This window comes from Sus scrofa, chromosome 5, assembly GCF_054392235.1.
Source record: "Sus scrofa isolate SSC_HxYL_T2T_F1_AM1 chromosome 5, Sscrofa_HxYL_maternal_Yorkshire_Landrace_v2.0, whole genome shotgun sequence".
In the NCBI taxonomy this organism is placed as follows: Eukaryota; Metazoa; Chordata; class Mammalia; order Artiodactyla; family Suidae; genus Sus; species Sus scrofa.
Genome location: NC_139387.1, coordinates 93,757,256 through 93,781,165, shown reverse-complemented (window position 1 = coordinate 93,781,165; position 23,910 = coordinate 93,757,256). Strand labels below are relative to the sequence as shown.

At 39.9% G+C, this 23,910-nt stretch overlaps 1 protein-coding gene across 1 annotated transcript in view; it reads left to right on the top strand.

The window, feature by feature from the left end:
• The window catches only part of LOC146403549 (uncharacterized), a 433,862-nt gene that overhangs the window by 163,323 nt on the left and 246,629 nt on the right, over nucleotides 1-23,910 (top strand). Inside the window, exon 4 of the mRNA XM_085024906.1 lies at nucleotides 22,078-22,150. Within this exon, the coding sequence (XP_084881032.1) occupies nucleotides 22,078-22,150 (73 nt within the window). The remainder of the gene's footprint in view (nucleotides 1-22,077; nucleotides 22,151-23,910) is intronic.

Genomic DNA, 23,910 nt, shown 5'->3' with positions numbered 1-23,910 from the left:
AGTGGAATCACGCAGACAGTACTTAGTTTTCCCAGTAATGATGTATGATGACAGGTGTGAAGTAGTACCACCAAGAGAGACTCATCTGAGCTTTGGTGTCCAAGTTTTTATTGGGGGGGTCAGTCATGTATTCATGGAGCCCTTGCATTACTGACTTCAGCTACTCTACCTCCAGCCCCTGCGTCCTCAGAGGTCCAGTTGATACAGTGGGTCCCAGGGCCCCAGGAAAAAGTAGGCAATTACTGTAAAGCACATTTTTTAGCATGTTTATCTGATGTGATCTAAGACACCAGATCTACAAAGCACTCTATCAGGTGGGATAGTGCAGGACCTTAGAGGTTGTCTCCCAGAAGCTGGTCAAGGGCCAGTTCTTCTCTGGGAATGTTTGGAGGGCTTGAACACCCCTAGTCATCTGAGGTAACCCTTTACTGCGCATGGGGGATGGGGTTCTTTCTCCCAAGATCCTGAAGGTCTGTTATACAAACAAATACATGTAAAGAACACAACCAATACTGTGTTGTCATTTTGACCTAACTTCTTCAACAGCTGTCGTATCTCCTATGTGGCTGTGCCTGCTTAGGTACTGGGGATAAAGCGGTGTTCTAGATGTCGGCTAGCTCCCATGGTGGCTGGGGGAGGCAGACAATTGACGGATTGTTAATAAATGTGTATCAGATATCTTGCAACAAAGGAAAGCAAGGTGAGGGAGTAGAAGGAGTTGGGGATATGGGATGATGAGGGCATGTTTCACTGATAAGATTGTTTGGGCAGAGCTTTGAGGTGAGTGAGAATAGGAAAGGAGTTCCAGGCAGAGACCAGTGAGGGCAAAGGTCAGCAGGCAGGTGCTTTCTTGGTGTTCAAAGAAGAACAAGGAGGATAGTGGCTCAGAGGCAGAGTCAGAAGGGAGAGTGTGGAGGTGAGGCGATTGGAAAGGGAGTAGCGGCAGGATTGTGACTCCATGAGAAGTGGGAAGACTTGGAAAGGCGTTGAAAAGGGGAGTGATGTGATCTGAATTACATTTTCCAAGTGTTTCTCTGGTTTCTGTGAGGAAAGGATGGAAACAAGGAGGGGAGATGCGAAGCTACTGTAGTAAAGAGGTAGCTTAGACCAAATGGCTTATGGTGGCAACAGTGGGGCTGGTTAGGAGTCACAGTCTATATCAATGTCAAAGCTAGAGCTTCAGGATTCTCAGATGGAATGGATGTGAAATGTGAAGGAAAGAGGGAAGGAATGAAGGATGGTATCACTAAGAAAAGTAGTGTCTCAGTCTGATTTGCTCCAGACCTTCAATTTCTAAAATATTTTCTTGGTACGTCAGGATGAAACACCTAAGGATCAAATGTGATGAATGCTTGTGTCGCGTTTTATGATTAACAAAATTTCATTTAATTGTTGAGATATGGCATGGGATATGAATTAATATTCCCATTTTATAGATGTCAAGTGATGTCAGGGGTCAAGTTCTAAGTGCTAGTGAAATGTGTCAGTCATGATGGGTTCAGCCTTACGTCTTACTTTTCATATGTGGCATCATTATTCGATTAACCCTTGTGTCTTTCGAATCTTTTGGCTCCAAGAACTAGAAACCTGATTCAACCAAGCTTAAACATGAAAGACATTCCTTATGTTACAGAACTGCAAGTCCAGGGTGGGGTGAATTACAGTCACGTTATGATCAAAGGCATTGTTGACGACTCCAGTTCTGTCTCTTTAATCCGGCCCTTAACATTAGCTCCCTGATAAAGCTATTTCTCCTTATGGTTGCAGGGTGGCCATCAGTGGCAATCTGGGCTTTATGCTTTCTGTTCAAGTAAGAGAGGAGCTCGTCTCCCAAACGTGGGATGAAAATCCTTCCTGTCAGTCTTACTGGAGCAGCTTATCACCCCATGACCAATGGCTGTCCCCAGGTAAATGTCATGCTCTGATTGGCTTATATTAGGATGGATCCTTGATTCAAGTATGGGGCAGGCAGTGGGAACAGTAAAGCCAAGGTCCTACAGAGCATGCCTAGAACACTCTAGAAATGACAAGGAGGTTAGAGTGGTTGGAGGGAAATGAATTAGGGGGTGAGTAGCAGAGAATGAGGTTATGCAGTGACAGGGGTCAGATCGTGTAGGATCTTATCTGAAGGAAATGGGAAGCTCTTGCAAGATTTTGAGAAGATTGGCATGATCTACCTTGTATTTTAAAAGGATTCCTCTGGCTGTTGTGATAGAAGCAGATTGTAGGGGAGCAAAGGTAAACACAGACCTTTTGAGAGGCTGGTGCCATTATCCAGCAGAGGCAGTGGAGGCTGTGAGAAGTGATCAGATCCTGAATATTGTTCGAACTCAGAGCCAACAGAATTTCCAGAAAGATTGGATTTATACTCAAAATAGGAACAAAAAGGGTAGATAAAATAAAGTTTCCTAATATCAAAAGCTAACATTTATTGAGAACTGTGATAAACACACAAACTGTTCCATTTGGTATCCATGACCTATGAAGTAGTCACCATTTCAGCAGTGATGTAACAGGGATTAGAGAGGTTATATTACCTGGCAGTGTTTACTGCTGCAGTTGGTAAGATGGAAGACCTGTGATTTGAACTAGGTCCTATTCATATAATTAGTTCTCCTGATATTACAAAGTTTGTATTACAGAATTTAGTCTATGTAAAATGTACAGTGCCTAAACATTTGTAAGTGCTACAGAAATCCTTGCAAATTTTATTGAATAGAATTACATTATTGGGCATATTGAGATGCCCAAGCCAGGCCCAGTTTGCAGTATTGTTTGGCCAAGTATCTATTTTCCCAGCTGAGATACTTCCCCCTTTTCTCCCCGATGCAGCCAGGCAGACACACTTTCAGGTTGCCTGGTTTAAAAGCAATTATACCTCTGGAGAATCTTGTTGCCTCTGATTTCTAAGTGCTGGTTGTTTATAGAATTACTGCTCAGATCCCTTTAGTTCAAAATGAACATGCCAATGAAACTGAAATGAGAATCTGCACTTCTAAATTGGATTATCGGCTTCCCTAGTGTACCAGTTTGCACCATTCCTCCCTCAGCAAAGTTGCCAGTGATTCTCAGCAGTTTAGTTTTATGGCTTATGCTGGATGGTTGGAGCTAGGTGCGTCTAGTTAACTTATTAGTTATGCTGCATCTTGGGAATGACTGTTGCCACAGTAACAGACCAACAGACCTTCCCAACCTTTTAAAATAGATTCCTTAAACTGTAACATTTTTTTCCCCTTAAACTATATTGAGAGGAGGGTAAGATCCAACGCTAGTTCTAAATTAGCATGCTCCAATGGAAAAATTAAAAAACAAACAGAAAATATTCCCTTGCATCTTTCCCTTTTTTCTTTCTGCTTGGAAAACCCTTTACTGCTTTTCTTTGTACCAGGGAATCAAGTTGAAATCAATATGGCTGTTTTGATACAATAGCAATTCACACAGCAAGTTTCCATCACTCTTTCTGTCCGGCACTAGCATAACTGAGTGATGCCAACAAAGCTGGGTTAGTGTTTATCAGTTAACTGCTGCAGAGCTGTACAGAGGAGGTAGCACAATGCAGTGTTTTCATGAACTGGATGAACAGAGTGGGTGGTTTAACTTCCCCCTGAATGGAGTATTAGAAGAATTAACGGACTTTCTGGAACATGGTATACTTTCAGGTAAATCAGGCTTGGATCTAATTTCAGTCAAGTTACCTTTTAATTTCTAGAAAAGGATTTAACGAAAAGATTTGTTGAGGAATCATTAAAAAAAAAAATACTGTTCTGGAGTTCCCATCGTGGCGCAGTGGTTAACGAATCCGACTAGGAACCATGAGGTTGCGGATTTGATCCCTGGCCTTGCTCAGTGGGTTGAGGATCCGGCGTTGCCGTGAGCTGTGGTGTAGGTCGCAGATGTGGCTCGGATCCCGCGTTGCTGTGGCTCTGGCGTAGGCTGACGGCTACAGCTCTGATTAGACCCCTAGCCTGGGAAACTCCATATGCTACGGGATCAGCCCAAGAAATGGCAAAAGACACACACACACACACACAAATATATATATATATATACTGTTCTAATGAAGTGCTTCATATTTACAATTTATGAGGAAGAAAAAGCTCACTGTAGTTTTAGGACACTGAGAAAACAATTAATTGTGGAAAGACAGAGGAGCCTGATGTCAAAGTTGAAGAAACTGAACCTGCAGATAACTTTGTGACTCAGGAGCTACAGTCTGAGACCACGTGGAGTGTAGTTCATGCTCTCGTGTGGGCAAAGGAAAGGATGCCGATGGATGCTGATGACCCATGTGCCATCTTTGCCATGCCCTTGATTGGCACACACTCCTCAGGGAGGAATGTGCTTTCTCTGCCAAGGGAAATAAAAATATGGCAACAGGTTGGCAGCTGCTAATGAGAATGAAGAGGCCAAATGGGGAAAATGGAACACAGTGCATTTATTTAGCTGCGTGGGGACTGGTTTTAAAAGAAACTGTGTACCAAGTGCCACTCACCCTTCCAAACAGAGTGGAAAATGTCCTTCCTTTAAAAATGGAACTAGGAGTTTCCGTCGTGCCACAGTGGGAACGAATCCGACTAGGAACCATGAGGTTGTAGGTTCGATCCCTGGCCTTGCTCAGTGGGTTAAGGATCCGGCATTGCCGTGAGCTGTGGTGTAGGTCGCAGATGTGGCTCAGATCTGGGGTTGCTGGTGTAGGCTGGCGGCTGCTCCTCCGATTCAACCCCTAGCCTGGGAACCTCCTTATGCCATGGGTGCGGCCCTAAAAAGACAAAAAAGAAAAAAGAAAAAAAAAAAAAAGAAATCTCAAAGCCCAGATTGATTAATGAGAGTCTCTGGCATTCTTATTTAAACAAACAACATCTCAGGTGATTCCAGTGTTACCAAGGTTGAGGACTGTGGGTTTGAAGATGCTGCTTTTCTGGCTGCCCAAGGGGGCAGGCGGGGGGAGGTCTTTATTGTGCAGGGGATTCACTAATTTATGGGGAGAAGCACATTAGAGGATAGTGGGAACCAGAAGAAAGAGTTTCCCATGGTAATGAGGTGCAACTTTTTGAATCAGGAAAACATATTTTTAAGTGGAAATAAATGCTGAGCCTAGGAGGTAGTGATGGCACATGCCATTTATTAGCACCTAACTTTGTACAAGGGTCCTGAGTAGACACTTGCATGTGATATTCCTTTCAATCTTCACAGCAGTCCTTGAGGTAGGTGAATATATCCACTTGACAGATGAAGGAAGATAGGCTCTGGGAGATATAAGTAAGATTACACAGCTGGTGGAGCCGGAGTCACTTCTGGAGCTGAGAAATTCCAAAGCTGCTTCCACCATATGCACTGCTTTCCCACAGCCTCTCTCTCTCTCTCTCTCTTTTTTTTTTTTTTTTTGGTCTTTTTAGGGCCACACTCCCAGCATGTGGAGGTTCCAGGCTAGGGGCCGGCCTTTGCCAGAGCCACAGCAATGCAGGATCCAAGTTGAGTCAACTTACAGCAACGCTGGATCCTTAACCCACTGAACGAAGCCAGGGATTGAATCCCCAAGCTCCTGGCTCCTTGTTGGAGTCGTTTCTGCTGAACCCCGGTGGGAACTCCAATCCCACCGGCTAAAGAAGCTGTGCAGCCTTTGGCTCCCCCAACTCATGGACACTGCTCAGAGTCCTAGCTGCAAGGGTGCTATTTTGTGTTCTTCACATTGTTTGAAATTGCCTCTATTTTCCTCCTTGTTAGTCCCTTTCTCCTTCTATTTTACTTTCCTATCTTATTATATTCCTGCTCTTTTCACTTTCCTACTAATGCCAATATTAGAATGTTTAAATTGTACATTGCAAGAGCTGTTTTCTGGCACACTGAATTTTTTTAAATCATTATTTGCATACATTCGACTCACAGCACACATTCATTAAACAGATGGGAACTGAGGGGAAGCAGTCTCATTGTTTCTCTAAGATATGAAATATTTTCCCCAATGGTAAGAATTTGATTATATACCTCCCATACTGTAAAACGTCACTGATGCCCAAAGTCTCTACACTATAAATGACAGAGAAAAGTGAAACACAGAACTCCCACCCTGTTGGTTTCTGTAGTTGGCAATTTGTGGGCCTGGGGTAAGTGCCTGCCATCAGCATTTGTCTGGGGAAGCACACTGAGGTGCTGAGGGTATGACCTGAAATGATGATTTGAAGAATGGTGTGAAATCGAGGTGGGTCCTTGTGTGAGTCATGATGAATAATGCCTTTGTCTGCAAGTGGATGATAAGCTGCAATTGAGATTCCGCTTTCCAATAGAGTTCAGGAGAAGACCTACTAAAATATCAACAAGCTGCCTCCATTTATATAGCGTTGTGGCAAATATAGTTGGTGAGTTTCTCATTTTTTCCATGTTCTTCCTCCTCCTGACTTATTTATGCAGTTTAAATGAACTACTGCTAGGCGGAACATTTTTTCCAAGGTTGCTAAGAGTTTCTTTTCTTTTGGACAAAATTGTTCCTTTTTTTCTCCCTATAATCATTAGTCTGTGTTTTAATGATAAAACAGAATTAGAAAGTTGGATATCCATAATTAATAGATGCTTACTGTGCCAAATGTGTTCCCCCCACCCCCACTAGAGAAAACAATGGGAGACCATCTAAGGAGGGCTTTGATTCTGGGACTCTCAATTAACAAAGCCACAGTAGTTACTTACTATAGGGGCGTGCTAGTGGAAATAGCTATGCTTTGGAGTGGGATTCCACAAAAGAGGTTATTTGAATAGAATTTCCTGGGATATTCAAAGCATGTACTGCACTTCTTGGTTCTTCTTCATCTTCTTTTTTGACATAATTAAAAGCTGGTAAAAAATTGTAACAAGTCTTTTGAAAAAATAATTATGCTAGCAGCTGCAAATCTGAAAAGCCAGCCAAACAGTAGAGTTGTCCAATAGGGCAATTCCCATTGACAGTCCTAAAAAAAGATGGATATTAGTTACCATTTTGGAATATTGGCTTACTTGTAATTTCTGCATTGAAAAAAGTCCAAACATTTTTGATGGAAATTAGAGGTAATGTATGGCTTGCCTCAAGAATGATAGCTTTGTATCTCTTCCTGGAAATCCATTAAGCCTCATCTTCTGTCTGCTATGTAACCCCATGTCGTGCTGGAGCTATAGAATTTTCTTCCTGCTACTTTTTTATTTGTGGTATTTATGCATTTTATTGATTATGTGACATAATAAAACATAGGAAGTCGGAGCCGTATGTGCTGTATATTTTGTTCAACAGCAATGCAGAATGTCAGGGCTCTGCTCTCCACTTGGAGAGACATCGTGCTGGGATATAAATAGATTTATAATGACTGCTAGGCTCTGTGCCTGAAAAATATCCTGGTAGGTAGCTCATTATAGAGCTAACATCATTAATAAGATTGCTGGAAAATTTCACAAGTACAGGAATATCTTTTATATCAGTAGCTGTAAGGAAAATACCTAGCGTATGCATAATTTGAGACATTTTAAAGCTATAATTTATCATCATTATCTACATATTATAATAGCAAAATGGGTTTAATTGCTTTTGACTGGACTGGCATGATGATGAGAAGGAAAGTTAGTGGCAGATGGCCCCACTGTCAAAACTACAGTCTCCTAGCCCAAAATAAAGTAACACACTGAAGAGAGCATGTCTCTGGTTTCTAGCTCTGTATTATCTTGGTAAGTATGAATTAGCATTTTCCAGTATTGTAATTATCTAGAGAAAAGTAGAAATAGTAATTATTTACAGAAAACTAAAATAGCTGTGAAATTCAACTTTAACAGGTTTAAATTGTTTAATATTTTTGGATTAAGAGAAATATTTACCTTTGTTTTGACTTAGTGGGTTTACAGAATATTTCCTTTTTAGCTTTATAATATTAAATTGCTAACATGTACACATTTTGGAGCACTCCGTTTTGGTATTGCGTAATATTTATCCTTCTGCTTCTTCTACAAGGTTCTTCATTCTTCAGTGAAAAAAAAAATATTTTATTTGGAATAACCAGCCTGTTTGTGAACCAAGTAATTCATCCAGCAGCCCTTTAGGATGTACGCTATTTACATCTCTCTGTATTTGAAATTCCAGTATTGTTGCATCAGTTACAATGCGACCTGAAAGCGTTCTCCTACGTGAAGCCCAGTACAGATAGATAAATGTGATTTGTTTTAAAAAAAAAAGAGAGAGAGAGAGAGAGAGAAATCCCACTCCACCCACTCACGGAGTTCCTCAGCAAATCATAGAATTTAAGATCAAATCATAAGAATTCAAACTATGAAATTGCAAAAATTAAGTCTTCTTCTTTGTCTTTTAAGACTTTGGTGTCCCGAGAAGAACACAATTATCAGGTGGTAGATTACACTGTTGGCTGGTCAATGCAAGTAAATTAACTGCTCCAGCTGATAGAAGAGAAATGCCAGCTATAGCAACTTAAGTGAAGGTGACATGCTATCTGCAAAATAATGTGAATTCCAAAGTGCAGTTTAACCCCAAAGTAAAGGGAAAAAAAAAAAGAATAGAGCAATCTGCCAGACTAAAATAATGTGCGACAGAGAAATTATTCGGAAATGGAACTGGTTATAGAGATACAGATTTATTATTTGGTTGCTGTCATGATAAATTTGCCTCAGCTATGCCCATACATGTTACAGTATTCATGTCTGAGATGAGTGGAGATGTTGCAAAAAGCTTTTGCACAATTGAAAATTCATTCTGAAAATATAAATGAGGAAAAGCTCCTTTCAAAAGTATACATACCCGCACACACTCACACATATTTACACATACAGATGTATTTAAAAGTAAAATGGTCAGTTAGATTGATATGTCCACATACCATAAGGGATTTGAAACTATAAAATGAGTTTATTATTATTATTGCATATTGGTGTAAATGGTTTAGAAAACCATTTCAATGGTTATAAAATGGTTATTCTGATCTAATCCCAAATAGATAGTATGTGGGTCAACATTACTAATGAGTATTATTTATTGACTACTAGTAATATATTTAAGGTAAATAATTCAGTTTAATCTAGCTGCATATTCTTTCTTTTCATGTATAGCAGTTTCTGCTACCGTGATATATTTATCATGAAGTAGACTTAATGAAATATTATGAAAAATATGAAATATAGAAGAATCAGAGGTCATGGGATTACTTTGGGTATAGGAGAGGAATGCAATGATTCTTCTAGTTGGGATATATGGGGCCTCTCATGGCTTGGGAGGCCATAATTTTGGAGGCCTGTTTGGTGAGAAGACTCACAATTTGTTTGGTAGTTTCCCCTTAATGAATCATACTAAAATCTTTTCTACTGATCTTTTTTCTCCAAGAACCATTAATGCATATGGCTCCAGTTTGGACCATTGCAATGGTATGAAGTTTGTCTCTACTCTTTGAAAATTTCTGTCGAATGGTTATTGTCATTTGATAGCAGAGTTCTACTTCTAGTTGTTCTTGTTACCAGATATCCTTCTGAGGCTGTCTAGGGCACCATTATTTTCATCTCTTCATCTCTTCCTGGTAACTAAACAAGTCTTCTGATGGCTCTTTCTTCAGCTCTTCTGTCTCTAACACTGAGGCATTTTAAATACGGCTCGCTAAAAACATTGCATCTTGTATCAAGCGTGGGGAAGGAAAAAATATTTCTTCCTCTTCTCATTTTAAGTTTGTTGGCAGGGACCCTGCAAATTGGACTGACCAAAGACAGATTAACAAGAGAAAAACAGACAAGGCTTATTCACACGTGCTTTACATGCTCTGGAGTTCTGGAGTACTCTGTGACGAGTAACTCAAAGTAGTTAGAACTTGGGGTTAAATAGCACCTTAACAGAAGAATTTGCAGAAAAGTGCCAAGAAAACAGAATAGTACTTTGAGCTTCTAGAGGCAGCAAATTGCGGGCAAGTATGTGGGAAGTCTAATGTCAGACAAGGGCTAGTTAGTAAGTAAGTAGGCTTGGTTGTGTAGACTCCTTCTTGGTGCCGTCTTCTCTCCTGTGTTAAGGTTGTTATCCCCTTCCTGGTATGGAATTGGAGGGAGGAGAAGAGCTTCATGGGGCCGGGGGGGGGGGGGGTTATGCTCTGTTTTCAGGTAGAAATAAGGAGTGCAGAAACTCGTCTGGTATCTGCTTTTTCTCAGTTTCCTTCGGCTCAAAATAATCTATATGCCAAAGTGGCATATTTTGGAATGGCATTTTCTGCTGCCCTTTATAAGCAGTAGACTGACAAAACATAGTCTGCATGTGTCTGTATACTTGCTTCTGATCACCTTAAACTCTGGTTTCCAGGCATCAAGAAGATCATTTCAGGTATCTTCAAACATAGTATTTTATGGTACATAAATCCTCAGTGTCAAAATTGTTGTCACCATCATCATTTTCATCACTTTATTCTTATACATAAATAAACTGACAGCTTATAACTTGCAGGCACCACCTCAGTGTGCACAGTCACATTTGATAAAAAGCTCAGTGAGGTAGATACTTTTATGATCCCCACTTGACAGATCCAGAAACTAAAGTTTAAAGAGTTAAAGTGCCCAAGGTCCAACAGTTAATGGAAGTGACTTGAGATTCCAGCCCATACATCTTAGATTCCAGAGTCTAGCTATTAACTACTAAGCTTTGCTGCTGTCTCAGAATTTGGATTCTTTTTGATTAAATGGAATCATATGCTAAGCCTAAATATAGATAGATTTTTGTGTTGTAGTCATTCAGGAACTATAATTTTATTTTATCCTTTTATTTGAAAAATATATGCACTTAATGAATTAATTCATGTTTACTTAGATTCTATATTTGCAAAATTGAAAATGACGGAATTTCTCCCAAATAGTCTCTTTTATATTTAAACTCATCTTAAAAATATAAGATTGGTTAGAGTGAAATGACTAGTGTTTGAAAACTTGTTTAAAAGGTCAGAAATGAGGAGTTCCCGTTGTGGTGCAGCAGAAACGACTCTGACTGGGAACCATGAGGTTGCAGGTTCGATCTCTACCCTCGCTGAGTGGATTAAGGATCCGGCGTTGCTCTGAGCGGTGGTGTAGGTTGCAGACGAGGCTCAGCTCCTGCGTTGCTGTGGCTGTGGTATAGGCCGGTGGCTACAGCTCTGATTGGACCCCTAGTCTGGGAACCTCCATATGCCATAGATGCAGCCCTAAAAAAGACAAAAAAAAAAAAAAAAAAAAAAAAAAAAGAGAGACAGAAATGAAAAGTTAGACCAATGAAAAGGGAGAAGAATAGTAGGTGAGATCCTTTTGTTTTATTACATTGGACTTATTTTATGTTTTGAACAAATTGGAAACAACAATCAAATCAATGAAAAGTGGAAGCTCCTAGTTAGGGGCAGTGCAGGAAGTTTTACACATAGTAAAATCTGTTTCATCTAATCCCTGTGTGATGATTTATTATATTCTCCTCTAGAACAATGCAAAAAGAGCATTTTGGAACTACGCTGTTGGAAATATACACTTTACCACTGTAATGTATCATTATAGCCTTCTATAGAAGCTTATATTATCCTTTAAATATTTATCTCTTTGATAATTGGATTTAGGAGGTTTGAATTCATTTGGTGAATATGCTATTAATTTTTCATATATTTTGATGGTATATGTACGAATCACTCACTCGTTTAACATCTAGTAAATGTAACTGAGCAGTGCGGAATTTCACAGCAAAATTATTCATCTTTCTGGATGCTTTTGAATATTTACATCCAAAATAAAATACTTGATAAACTGGGGAAATTCAGTTACTGACTTAACTTCTGGTGGCTAGAAATTAATTTGACTAGCCTTCTGTTTTACTTCCCTTTGTAGTTGAAAGTAATAGTTAAAAATAAATGAAGACAATATTACATCAAAACCCCTCCAAAGCTCAAAGAGGTTTAGAGGCTGTTTCCATGGTACCCAGTGTGGCAGCTCACCAGCGGAGTTTGGCAATAGACGCCTCAACAAAATGGGCCTAACTTTTGTTTGCTACAAGAACAGTAAGACTCCAAAGGCCTGTGTTGACAGGTAATGAGATTTAATTCATGAGAGGACAAAAAAAGGGGGAGGGGGAGAAAATATCCATATTCATTGCTTAATCAAATAAAATTCTTTCAGAGGATTCTGGGAATTCTCCCTGGTTGCTTCCAAAGCTTCCCTTTGATAGCTGTAAACAAATTACCTTACGAATAACTTCTTAATCAGGGAAGAGAAGAATGGTTCTCTACTTGATCTTTCCCTTTGGGTGGTCCCAGTTAGAGAGCAGCGGTCTTCCTCCTGATAACTTGGCTTCTGAAAAGCCATCTAGCATTATGCTGACAGCTGTAGACCTCTTTTTTGTTAGGATAACAAACATCCTGCGTTGAGGACAGCATCAAGCCAGCTTGCAGTATGCCCAATTAGAGAAGCTAAAATCTCATTTGTTTCACCATGGGAGCCCCCTGAAAGCACACCGTTTTGGCCTCATTACAGTATTTTTAACTTTACAAAAACAATTTCATTATGGAAATTAAAGAAGCTCATTTGGTCCTAGCATGTATACTGAAGTTAATAAATTCCAGAAGTATTTCAACTACCTCAGCACATAGTTTTTGTCTTCACTTAATCACAGCCGGTAGTTGCTTTGTAGAAAATATGGTGGCTCCAAGGAAAATGATCATTTTCATTTGCTGTTTACTGTGCTTTGATTAAAAAACAAACAAACCTGCAATAAAAGTATTAACTTCAGCTGTGTTGGAATAGAGTGGATTCATGAAATTGGTGTCTTTGTGGTTGTGCTGAGCCCATGAATACATTAAGCCTGGTGTGCTCTGTTTATATTGTAACTTCTTTGGCCCATAACCACAACCTAGAGAGTAAAATTGAAATAGCATCCTCTACAGACTCCATGAAGTTGATGTTGGATGTTTAAAAAAAGTGCTAAAAATTTCCACAGTTACTAATATTCGAAAAGGGAAGAATTTTCCTGTTTTGGAAATAGTTGGTTTTTGTCATACCAGATAAGAGGGGATATAATAAAATAGGTAATTGAACAGTGATGTTTGGTAGTGTTAGATTTGAGACTCCAAATAGCTTTATATAAGATGCTATCACTGTTAAGAGCCCAAGTGATGAATATGCTCTGCTGGCCCCCAGCTTCCCTCACATTGGACCCTGTGCTGGGCTCCATGGAACTCAGCTACTTTTTAAAAGAAGAAATGATGGGCTAAAACACATCACATCTATTTTTCCTTTTTCTCTTCAAGTTTCAAATATCCTGAGATCATCTCATTTGGATCGACTGTAATCAATAAATGGATGACATTAAATAGAAGACCTCTAAAATTATAGTAGTGAGATTTTAAATGATTACTTAAAGCATACATAGATACTTTTGTTCCTATCAACAGTAGACAGAAAAATGACATGTTAAAGTTAGGGGGTAAAGGAGAAAAGAAAGATCTGTTTATAAGCTAGAGAAAAAAAAAACTGTCAAAAAACATTGCAAGAATTTAGTTTGAAAAATAGAAGATGATGAGCCATAATTTCACCTTTCTGATACATAGAAATCTATTATTTATTTTTGTGTGTTTTCTCCTAGTAACTCTGTTCATTCAACCTCCTCCCTCTCACCCTTTCATATACCCATCTCTCTATCCATACTCATCTGTCATCTGTCTGGAGAGTAGCTGAACAGTTACAGACAATGTTCTTTGTAACATAATATCTATCTACTGTATTTTATCATTGAGTGCTGTTCATTTGATACCTCTTAAAATGAGATAATAGAACAGTGATGTACAATAGTGCAAGGAGCAATACAAACCTAGGTGAGATTAGGTTTACTGTCAGATTAGTTCACTGCCCCCCATGCAGACAACTTTGCTGTCTCATAGTGGAAAATTCTGTGTCCCCAAAATCATTGCTAGCAATTTAGGCTAAATATTCATGGCCTTTCTCATTCTCAAAGATAATGAGCCGGAAACTTGATCTAGTAGAAAGATTACTGGACTTGGAGTTAGAATTCTTAAGTTTTGGTCTAGCTCTGAGTATTGGTTAACTGTTGTTTAATAATATATTGGACCAAAACTTAATGGCCAAAAACAACGATAAACATTTATGATCTTAACAATCCCCATAGGTTAGGAATTCAGGAGTGGCTTATTTGGATAGCTCTGGTTTGTATTAGTTTCCTAGGGCTTCACACACTGAGTGGCTTAAAACAACAGACCCTTATGGCCTAACAGTTCTGGAGGCTAAAAGTTCAAAATTAAGGTATTGGCAAGGTCATGTTCCCTCCAAAATCCATAGAGGAGAATCTTTTCCTCCTTCTTCACTGTTCTGATGTTGGCATGGCATGCAATCTTTGGCATTCCTTAGTAGATGCATCACTCTAATCTCTGTCACAGTTGTCCATGGCTGTCATCTGCTGGTGTCTCTCAACGTCATTTTCCCTCTGTGTGTGTCCGTGTCTGTGTCTAGATTTCCCTTTTTTGTAAGCACACCAGTCATGTTGGATTAGGGCCTACTCTAATGACAACATCCTAACCCGATTACGTCTCAAAAATGAGGTCACATTCACAAATACTACTGTTTAGAACTTTATATCTTTTTGGGGAAACAAAATCAAACTTATAACAAGACTCTTTCATGATGTTGTGGCCAAGATGTTGGTCAGGCCTGCAGGCATCTGGAGTCATAACTGGGGCTAGAAACTCTGCTTTCTAGATGGCTCGTTCTCATGGCTGGTATAGGAGACCAGAGCATGTCACCTCAAAATAGGCCTTTTTGGTATAAACATTATTTTGAGAAACAGAAGACACAGGAAAAGCTCTGAAGACAAAGCACAAGTTTCCCTTTTTGAGGGAAATTAACATTAATAAAGGAAATCTCCAAAGGATGTCTCTCTTTCTGTGCCAGGAGGAGTGAAATGATTCTTAATTACAAATGATTCTTAACTAATCCTTGTAATTAAGAAGTTCCAGTGGAGAAGACACTGACTTAAATCTATATACCTTACTCTTGTTTACCATACCTTTCCTGATCCCCTTCCTGTAACTTTCCCGGGAGCCCAGTCCCCTGTTTCCTATGTGTTAGGCCCCAAGTTGGTTTATAAACCCAAGTTTTAACCACTCCTTTGAGTTACTCATCCCTGAGTTTCTCCCATGCAGGTATCAGATGTATATGTTCGTAAACTTCTTTCTGTTTTTCTTTTGCTCATCTGTTTTTTCCTAATGCACCCCAACTGAGAACCTAGAAGGATGGAAGGAAAATATCTTTTTTCGTTCCTTGCACTGGTGTGTTGATGCTGGTTGTGGCAGAAAGCCTTAGTTTTTCCCTGGTGGGCCTCACGAGAGGCCGCTGGAGTGTCCTACTTATAAAACTGCTGACTTCCTTCAAATGAAAGTAAAGCAGAAGTGGGAATGTCTTTTGTGACTTAAATTTGGAAATCACACACCACACGTCCACCACATTGTGTTAGGAGTGAGTTGCTAAGTCCAGTCCACATTCATAGAGCAGGGAATTTGACTGCATGCTTGGAAGGAGGCACATCAAAGAACTCGTGAACATGCTTTGGAATCACCCCACTCTACTGTTTGTAGCTGTGTGATCTTGGGAAAGCCATAGTATGTTTGAATCTATGATATCAGCTTAATCATCCTGCAGCTATGAGCATAGATTCGCCACTTTATAGACCTGGAGATAGTCCCAGGTATAGAATCAGAGCAGGAAGGACCTTAAACCCCCTCTTGTCTAAATATTTCACGTTGCATGTAAGAGTCCTAATCCCAAAGTAGCAAGTCATTTAATAAGTGTTTTATCCACCCTTCCAGAATATTTGGATGAGAAAGATGTCCCATCGTTTTTTCAAACCAACGGAGTCCTTTCCCACTCTTCTGAGCTCAATATGTTTGTTCCGCTCTCTGGTACTGGGGATAGACATCATGCTCAATGTTTGGACGTGGTAATGGTCTCACCATGTCTATACATCAAGTTTAAGGGCAGGAAAAAGAAAGCATGTTTCAAGCACAAAGTGATTTAACACACAGAGTTACAGGTCTTTACAAAATCAAGCGGGCAATGGTTAGTTTTATATGCCAGCTTGATTGGGCTGTGAATGACCAGATAGCTGATAAAACATTTCCGAGTGTGTCTGTGAGGGTGTTTCTGGAAGAGATTAACATTTGAAGTAGTGGACTGAGTAAAGAAAATTGCTCTCACTGTTTTGGGGGGCCTCATCCAATCTGTTGAGAGCGTGAATATAACAAAGAGGAGGAGGAAGGGCAAATTTGCTTGCCGTCAGAGCTGGGGCATCCAACTTTTCCTGCCCTCAGACATTGGCACTCCTAGTTCTTGGTCCTTCAGACTCAATCAAGGCTTATACCACTGGTGACAGATCATGGAACTTCTAAGTTCTCTCTCTGTATATATGGAACATTTTGGAAAGACAGAAAGAAGGGAGGTGAGGGGAAGAGAAGGAAGGAAGGAGGGGGATTGAATGAACATAAAGAGTCACTGGGAGAAAACAGAAAATCGTAAATACATATATATATATATATATTCTATACATATTTCATACATATTCTGAATATATATATATATTCTGTTTCTCTGGAGAACCTTGACTAATATACTTGTTAAGAGCTAGAAAGGCTGAAGTCAAGCGGATTCTACCAGACTGCTGGTTGAAGGTTCAGCACTGGAACTACAATCCACGCATCAAAAAACTGCTGTGATAATAGTTTTATACCCATGGAGTGGGCCTATATGAAGTGAAGTCCACCATTATAAACATTCACCTGGTGGAACTTGCCTTCCAGCAGCCAGGCACAACCACAGATGAACCCTAAAACAGTCTTAATCTCTGCAGATATATCTAGTTAGCAAAACATAGTTCACACTAAAAATCGTAGCTGCAAGGGAATCTGGGAAGTGTCACTTCACATTTCTAAACTATCCACAGTGAGGCAGGGTAAAATGAAGGTTGAGGGAAACTACTCGGGGTTATACATGTCATGCCCTCCCACTTATAACTTACGATGGTCACTGTCATATACCATGATGACTACTTTTTATGGCAGTGACCCTTGGATACTATCAAACCCCTAATCCCTTTTAGTGGGTGTTTACATTCTTTCAATTGTTTCTAGTGATTGGAAACTCCTACCTACTCTCCCACTAACTAGATTGCATTTTTCTTCTTTTTAGGGCCACATCCATGGCATATGGAAGTTCTCAGGCCAGGGGTCGAATCGGAGCTACACCTGCTGGCCTACGCCACAGACACAGCAACATGGGATCCAAGCCACATCTGTGACGTACAGCACAGCTCATGGCAATGCTGGATCTTTAACCCACTGAGCGAGGCCAGGGATTGAACCTGCATGTTCATGGATAGTAGTTGGATTTGTTTTTGCTGCACCACAATGGGGACTCCCTTGACTGCAAAATTTTGGAGGCAAAAAAGACCTTATATGGTATTTTCCTCACAATAATCCTAGCATCCTAGTATTTTCACACACAATAATCCCGATCTAGTGTGTCTGCTTATTAGAAATGTGATACAGAGGAGTTCCCTGGTGGCCTAGCAGCAGTTAGGGCTGGATACTCTCACTGCTGTGGCCTGTATTTGATCCCTGGTCTGGGAACTAAGATCTCACATCAAGATGCTGCTGCATGCCAAGACCAAAAAAAAAAAAAAAAAAAAGTGATAAAATGGAACTGTAACATAAATTTGATGAACGAATGAAAGATAGGATTGAGAGCTGTTAGTGAGTCTTTTGTGCTTTCTGGAGATGGGTTGCAAAGTAAGTATTTGTAAGGAACATAACCTCCTCCAGCACTAGAACTAGTGCAGATATAATTCTGAAGAGTGGTTTTAAGCAGGACTATGTCATGAAGGAACTAAATTTTAGCTCTCTTTTCCCAGAATTACATGACAATCAACTATCTGGGTCAATTTGGTTGAAGAGTTCTCTTTTTGAGTGCCATTATCCCACACTTTGAAAATTCACATGACCTTGGATTGGTTTTGTTCAAAAACTGGCTCTTGATACCTGTTTTAATGAGATAGCTTACTTACCTGCTTTTTACTTATGCATCTTTTTTGGTCTGGTGTTAAAAGATCTTTTGAAATGGACCTATGTAATATAGTCATTCAGTCCAACTTGTGACCTAATGTTTCATCTTAAACTATTGTTAATGATAATGACGTTACAAAAATAAACTTTCACCAAATAAATCCTCCCCAGGACTATGTGCCTAGAGTAGTTAACAACTTAATTAATTAGATACTCCTTTTATTTCAAGTAAGATCCTTACCCTCTTTGCTCTGTTTCTGGACATCTTGCCATTTGTATTTGTGATTTCAGTGACCCAAGGAAAATGTGTTTCTGGTCTCAAAAATGCCTCTTGCCTTGCTTTTCCCTTATCATGTGCTTCTGCTGAAAGGGCAAAATAAGAATTCTGAAATTTATTATCAAAATGCCTGTGATTCAGACTCCAGATCCTGTCAAAAGAATTTTTTCACGTGTGTATCATACGAACCAATTCTGGTTTTAAATTTTTTTTTTTATTGTAATTGATTTACAATGTTCCGTCAATTTCTGCTGTACAGTAAAGTGACCCAGTTACACACACACACACACACACACACACACACACACACACACACACACATATGCTCTTTTTCTAACATTATCCTCCATCATGTTCCATCACAAGTGACTAGATATAGTTCCCCATGTTTTACAGCAGGATCTCATTGCTCATCCACTCCAAAGGTTATAGTTTGCTTCTACTAACCCCAAACTCCCAGTCTGTCCCACTCCCTCCACCTCCCCCTTGGCAACCACAAGTCTGTCTTCCATTTCCATGAGTTTGTTTATTTCCTGTAGATAGATTCATTTGTGCCATATATTAGATTCCACATGTAAGTGATTACATATGGTATTTGTCTTTCTCTTTCTGACTTAACTTCACTTAGTATAAGAATCTCTTAATTTTATCCACGTTGCTGCAAATGGCATTATTTTGTTCTTTTTTATGGCCGAATAGTATTACATTGTGTATATGTAGCACATCTTCTTAACCCATAAATCTGTCAATGGACATTTAGATTGTTTCCATGTCTTGGCTATTGTGAATAGTGATGCAGTGAATGTAGGGGTGCACGTACTTTTTTTTCAATGGAAGTTTTGTTCCAATAGATGCCCAGGAGTGGGATTGCTGAATCATATGATAGTTCTAGATTTAGTTTTCTGAGGTACCTCCATACTGTTTTCAAGGAATCAATTCTGTTTTATGCATCTCTCCTGCTTACTTAGGAATCTGCACTGGCAGATTCTGCACTCCAGAATTTTACATTGGAAGGGTTGTGAAACAGAGGTCTGGCCTGTGATTTTTCAGTTGGTGAGTGTGTTGGGCAGGAGGCATGTGCATATCTTCAAATGAGGAGGAGTGCCCAAAAGTTTCATTTTTTAAAAAAATTGTTTGCATCTAACATCTTGATCAAATGGATATATTAGAATCTTAGACTATCAGAGTTGCCTGATATTTCAAGAGATTTTCCATTTTATAATTGAGAAAACTGGGGTACAGAGAGGTTAAATTTGTGAGAGAAAAATGAAAATGAAACAAAACAAAACACGGTTGGGGGAGCTGATCCAGTTTGAGAACACCTGGGCTAAACCAACATGCTTTCCATTACAGTTTAGTTGTTCAGTGTTGAAAGACAAATATAAATAGTCCTTCATTGTCTTTCATTGCTACTCAGCAGTGGGAAAATAAATGCAAAAGGCTTGAGACATACAAAACATCAATAATCTTGGCCCTATGAGTAGTTATATTAACTCATTTAGGAGAGGCAAGCTATTGATAAATAGATTTGGCTGCAGTGGCAGGTGTAAGCAGCTCCCTCAATGTCTTAGAAGTCAATGATTCTTTTTAAACATTAGGCACACCTCCTGAGAGATACAATTATCACTCCTAGATGTTCCTGGAGAATTTGGAGCTTTGAAGAAAGTTTAAATAAAAATCAAAAGAAGGAACTACCATCATACAGTAGGCCGTTTACCCTGTGTGTGTCTGATTCCCACTAAGAGCACTGTTTTAGAGACAAGGGTTCCACGTTCATACCGTGTGCACCAAAAAATCTGAAAAGCAGAGCTTTTCTTCTCTAAACTGAGGCTGAGTATCAAATAGGGGCATTCTCATGGTTCTACATATTTTGAACAAAGTAGCGAGAAGGACCGTATGGAGCAATCGTGTGCCAGATGTGAGGTAGTGACGCGCCACCCCTCATCCTCCACTTCCTCACCTGTGTAAGGAAGACATTTTTGATGCCTTCAAAGGAGATGGAACAGAGTGGTTTATTCATTCACTCACTCATCTACTCATTCATTTAATCATAACTTCAACAAGTAATTGAGGGCCTGAGATGTCTTTTGTTGCTAAAAGTGCTCTGTTCCTTGTTTCTCCAAATGAGATTATATTGTAGTTGTTTTCTGCCTGAACCTCCCCTGCTACTGCCAGACTATAACCCCCATTGTGGGCAGCCACTAGGTCTTCCTCACCAAGGAATTCTGATTCCTCAAGAAGCTGCTTGTCACATAGTAGATATTGAATCAGTAGCAATCAGTGAATGCAAATATGTCCCCAATAAGCCTGCAGTGTCCTGACAGAGACAGAAAATCACACAGACAAAATTCATGGCTCCTGGTATGGCCTTTGAAAGAATATACATCCAGTTTTAAGGAAACGTAAAAAAGAAGCATTGACCCCAGCTGGGTGGCATTAGGGAAGAAGGGTAGAATCTTTACAAAAACTGCGAGGTCAGTGTTTTTTAATCTTCACAAGTAAAGCTGAGGGAAAGGAGGCTTGAGACTCTTAAGACTCAAGGATCTCAGTCAGAAAGGCCTGAAGCCGGGTCTTGAACACCTGTGTCTGCATCTGTACCCTTTCCCCGGACTAGTTCTTTCTTCCCCGGGAAGTCTGCAGGTCCATGTTTCCTAGGAAAGTGGCCAGAAACTCTGTGAGCATCTGAATTACTTGAGATAGAAGAGGTTTTTTGTTGTGGTGTCTTTGAGCTGATAGGATGCTTCCAGGCTTACTGCCCTTTGTTTCAGGTCATTCTGAAAGCAGGCAGTCTGCTAGGTACAGTGTTCTTGTACCTCTATTCCAAAGTGTCCATATAATGATACTTTCGATTTGTTATCTTCAGGGATATATTGATTAATAGAAACAAGGTGCCTTTGCTTCTCCTTTTGTGTTTACAAAATAAAGGTATTTAAATTCCAAAAACAAAATCAGTGTTTCCAGCCTCCTTCCTTTCAGCTGTAGTTTCTGTTTTGATCTCTCATGCTCCAAACATCCTTTCAGTAGTTTCAGAAGGTAACTTCAGTACTATTGGTTATCAATTTCATGATGGCTTTTCAGTTTTCTACCCACTGGATCAGAATGTTAACCGACCTTTGTCTCTGCCATAAATCCCATCAAAGTGTTTACATCTACCCCAAATCTCTTTTAAATGCAAATAAACAAGTTCAGCAGAGACACAAACACCATGTGGATAGTTAACTGCAGCCTGAAGACGATTTCAATCCTTACCCGCAGCTTGCAGAGATTCTTGTCAAAAAAGAAAAGGAAACAAGAAAAAGAAAGCATGGATGGTCTCTTTAATGAGGCTTTTCCCCTCATTTATCAAAGATGATGTAGCTTTGCCCAGCTGGCCTGGTTCGAAAATGGGAAAGTAGCTTAATTGCATTCACATAGAAGACCTCTGTAGCAGGTGAAGAAATACATGTATAAAGGAGTATGTTTTCTTTGCTTTATTTTTTAAGCCTTATCCTTTACCCTGAGTCTATGATAGGGATGATTAAAGAACACAAGAATCTGGCCATTTGCGTAGAAAACATATTTTTTTCTTTCTGATTGTTTCCCGAGTGTCCTCCCAGTCAAGATGGTTAGGCAAGTATTAATGTGGGGTCATGGGGCTGGAGAGCCCTGAGATGTGCTCCAGTTCAGACCCCTCATTTCCGCCACGAGAATCCTCAGGTGTCTATGCTGACTCCAGGGCTTGACCTTTTTTTTTTTCCCCCACAGACAGTTTGGGGCACTTGTGGAGCCAGAAAGCCGGTCTTCCTGTTCCTGGCTAGAACCCTCTTCTGCTATAGTGGTAAGTTAGGGATGGAAAGGGTTGTGGTGTTTCCTTTTTTGGTGGGTCAAATATGTAACAGTGTTTTGAATTTCTTTGGCATGATCTATTCATTTAAGGATGCACAGAAGGCTTGCTTCAAATTGGCTTAAGTGAGAAAATAGAACCCAGGGTTCATGCAAGCACAAGGTCTAAGGCTTAACCCATTCCCAGGTTTCCCTTAATCTCTGACCTCCTGGCTTCTGACCATCGTGGCTTCATTGTAGGCTCCATGCAGTGGCAGGATGGCTGCCTCCAGTGGCAGGATGTCCTCTAGGCTTAAATCCAAGGCAAAAGAGAATCCCTCTCTTCTCCAGTAGTTTGAATGAACACTTATTAGCTCAGTTTGGTCACATACCCACTCCACATTTATCATTGTGACCTGGGGGATTGTGATGCTTTCCGTGGACAGACCTGAATCATGTGCCTTTGGAGCCAGATCATCATCAATTCTAACAGCAAGCAGCAGTGTGGGGGAGAAGGTGATTCTCTAGAGGAAGGCTGGAGTATGTTTACCTGATGAAGGGTGAATGGATGCGGACAATACAAACAACAAATAATCATTATAAACAGCCTTTTATGACAGTCTTTTCAGAAGTCAACACCTTCCTTTCCTTTGTTCATTTGTAAATTTCTTTCAGCTGTAACCCAGCAGAATCATAAATATGCAAAGAATAGTTAAAGTCCTATGGGAAGGAGTATGCTTGAATATGATAATGATCCTTTCATTAAAATGTAAGTTCTTATTATTTTAGAAAAAAAATACATGGTGAAATTTTAAAGCAATAACCTGAGTTGACTATGGATAGGCTAGAGGACTCGGGGCACTCAGGCAGAGGTCTCCAGAGGGGAGCAATTTCTTCAAGCTCGGCTGAGTGGCTGAGTCTCTCTTTCCTACAGCTCACCCACTGTGCTCCTCAGTGAATATTGTGTCTGTGTAGAGGGCATTGTAGCATTCACTTGCTGCAGAATTTCCTCTTCATTATTCTAATACTCCTACAGCATACAGAGAACAAGTCACCATCAACCAATGAGAAATTTTGTTTCCCTTTTCTTTTCCATCTGGGTTGGATAATTGAAAAGAGTTTAGATTCAGTTTGACCATAGAGAAATCCAATGGTCTTGATAGGAATCTCCTTAAGCTCCCAAGGCCCTGTTTTGTGTTATCTTTTAGATTTCCAAGTCTGTTCTGCTCTGTTGGTACAGCAAGCCCTCTGAATCTTGGTATTTCATTGTCTTCTTTCTAGTAATTTCCCTGAGCATGAGAGGAAAACTCATGTGGCCACAGGGCAGTTTTATCTGAGATGCTTCATTTGGGAACCAATGGGGCTTCTGGAAAATGGACCCCATCCATGCCTTTAGGATGAAAGTGGCTTCACATTGCCTGGGCTCCATGACACTCTCAGTGGTATCACCTTCACATGCAAGGCTAAGAATGATTCATTTCAAATCCTACCTGGAACTATTCAAACAGGTGTCTATTTATGCTGATTAGCTCTCATTTCCGCATTTAGAGAGCCCTGTGAAATTGAAATAGACACAACAGTGGTATTCAATGTATTCAGATATCTACTAATTAGCAGGTATGGCTATGCACATATACTAGTATACAACCACATTTTCTTTAGCTAAGTAAGCTTGTATGCAGATCATATTCTCCAGCAAAGTGAGAGTGTAGTTAGAAACTGAGTATCATAGTAGCAACATGTGCCCAAAGCATCCCTTTTCCTGTGAAATCTCTC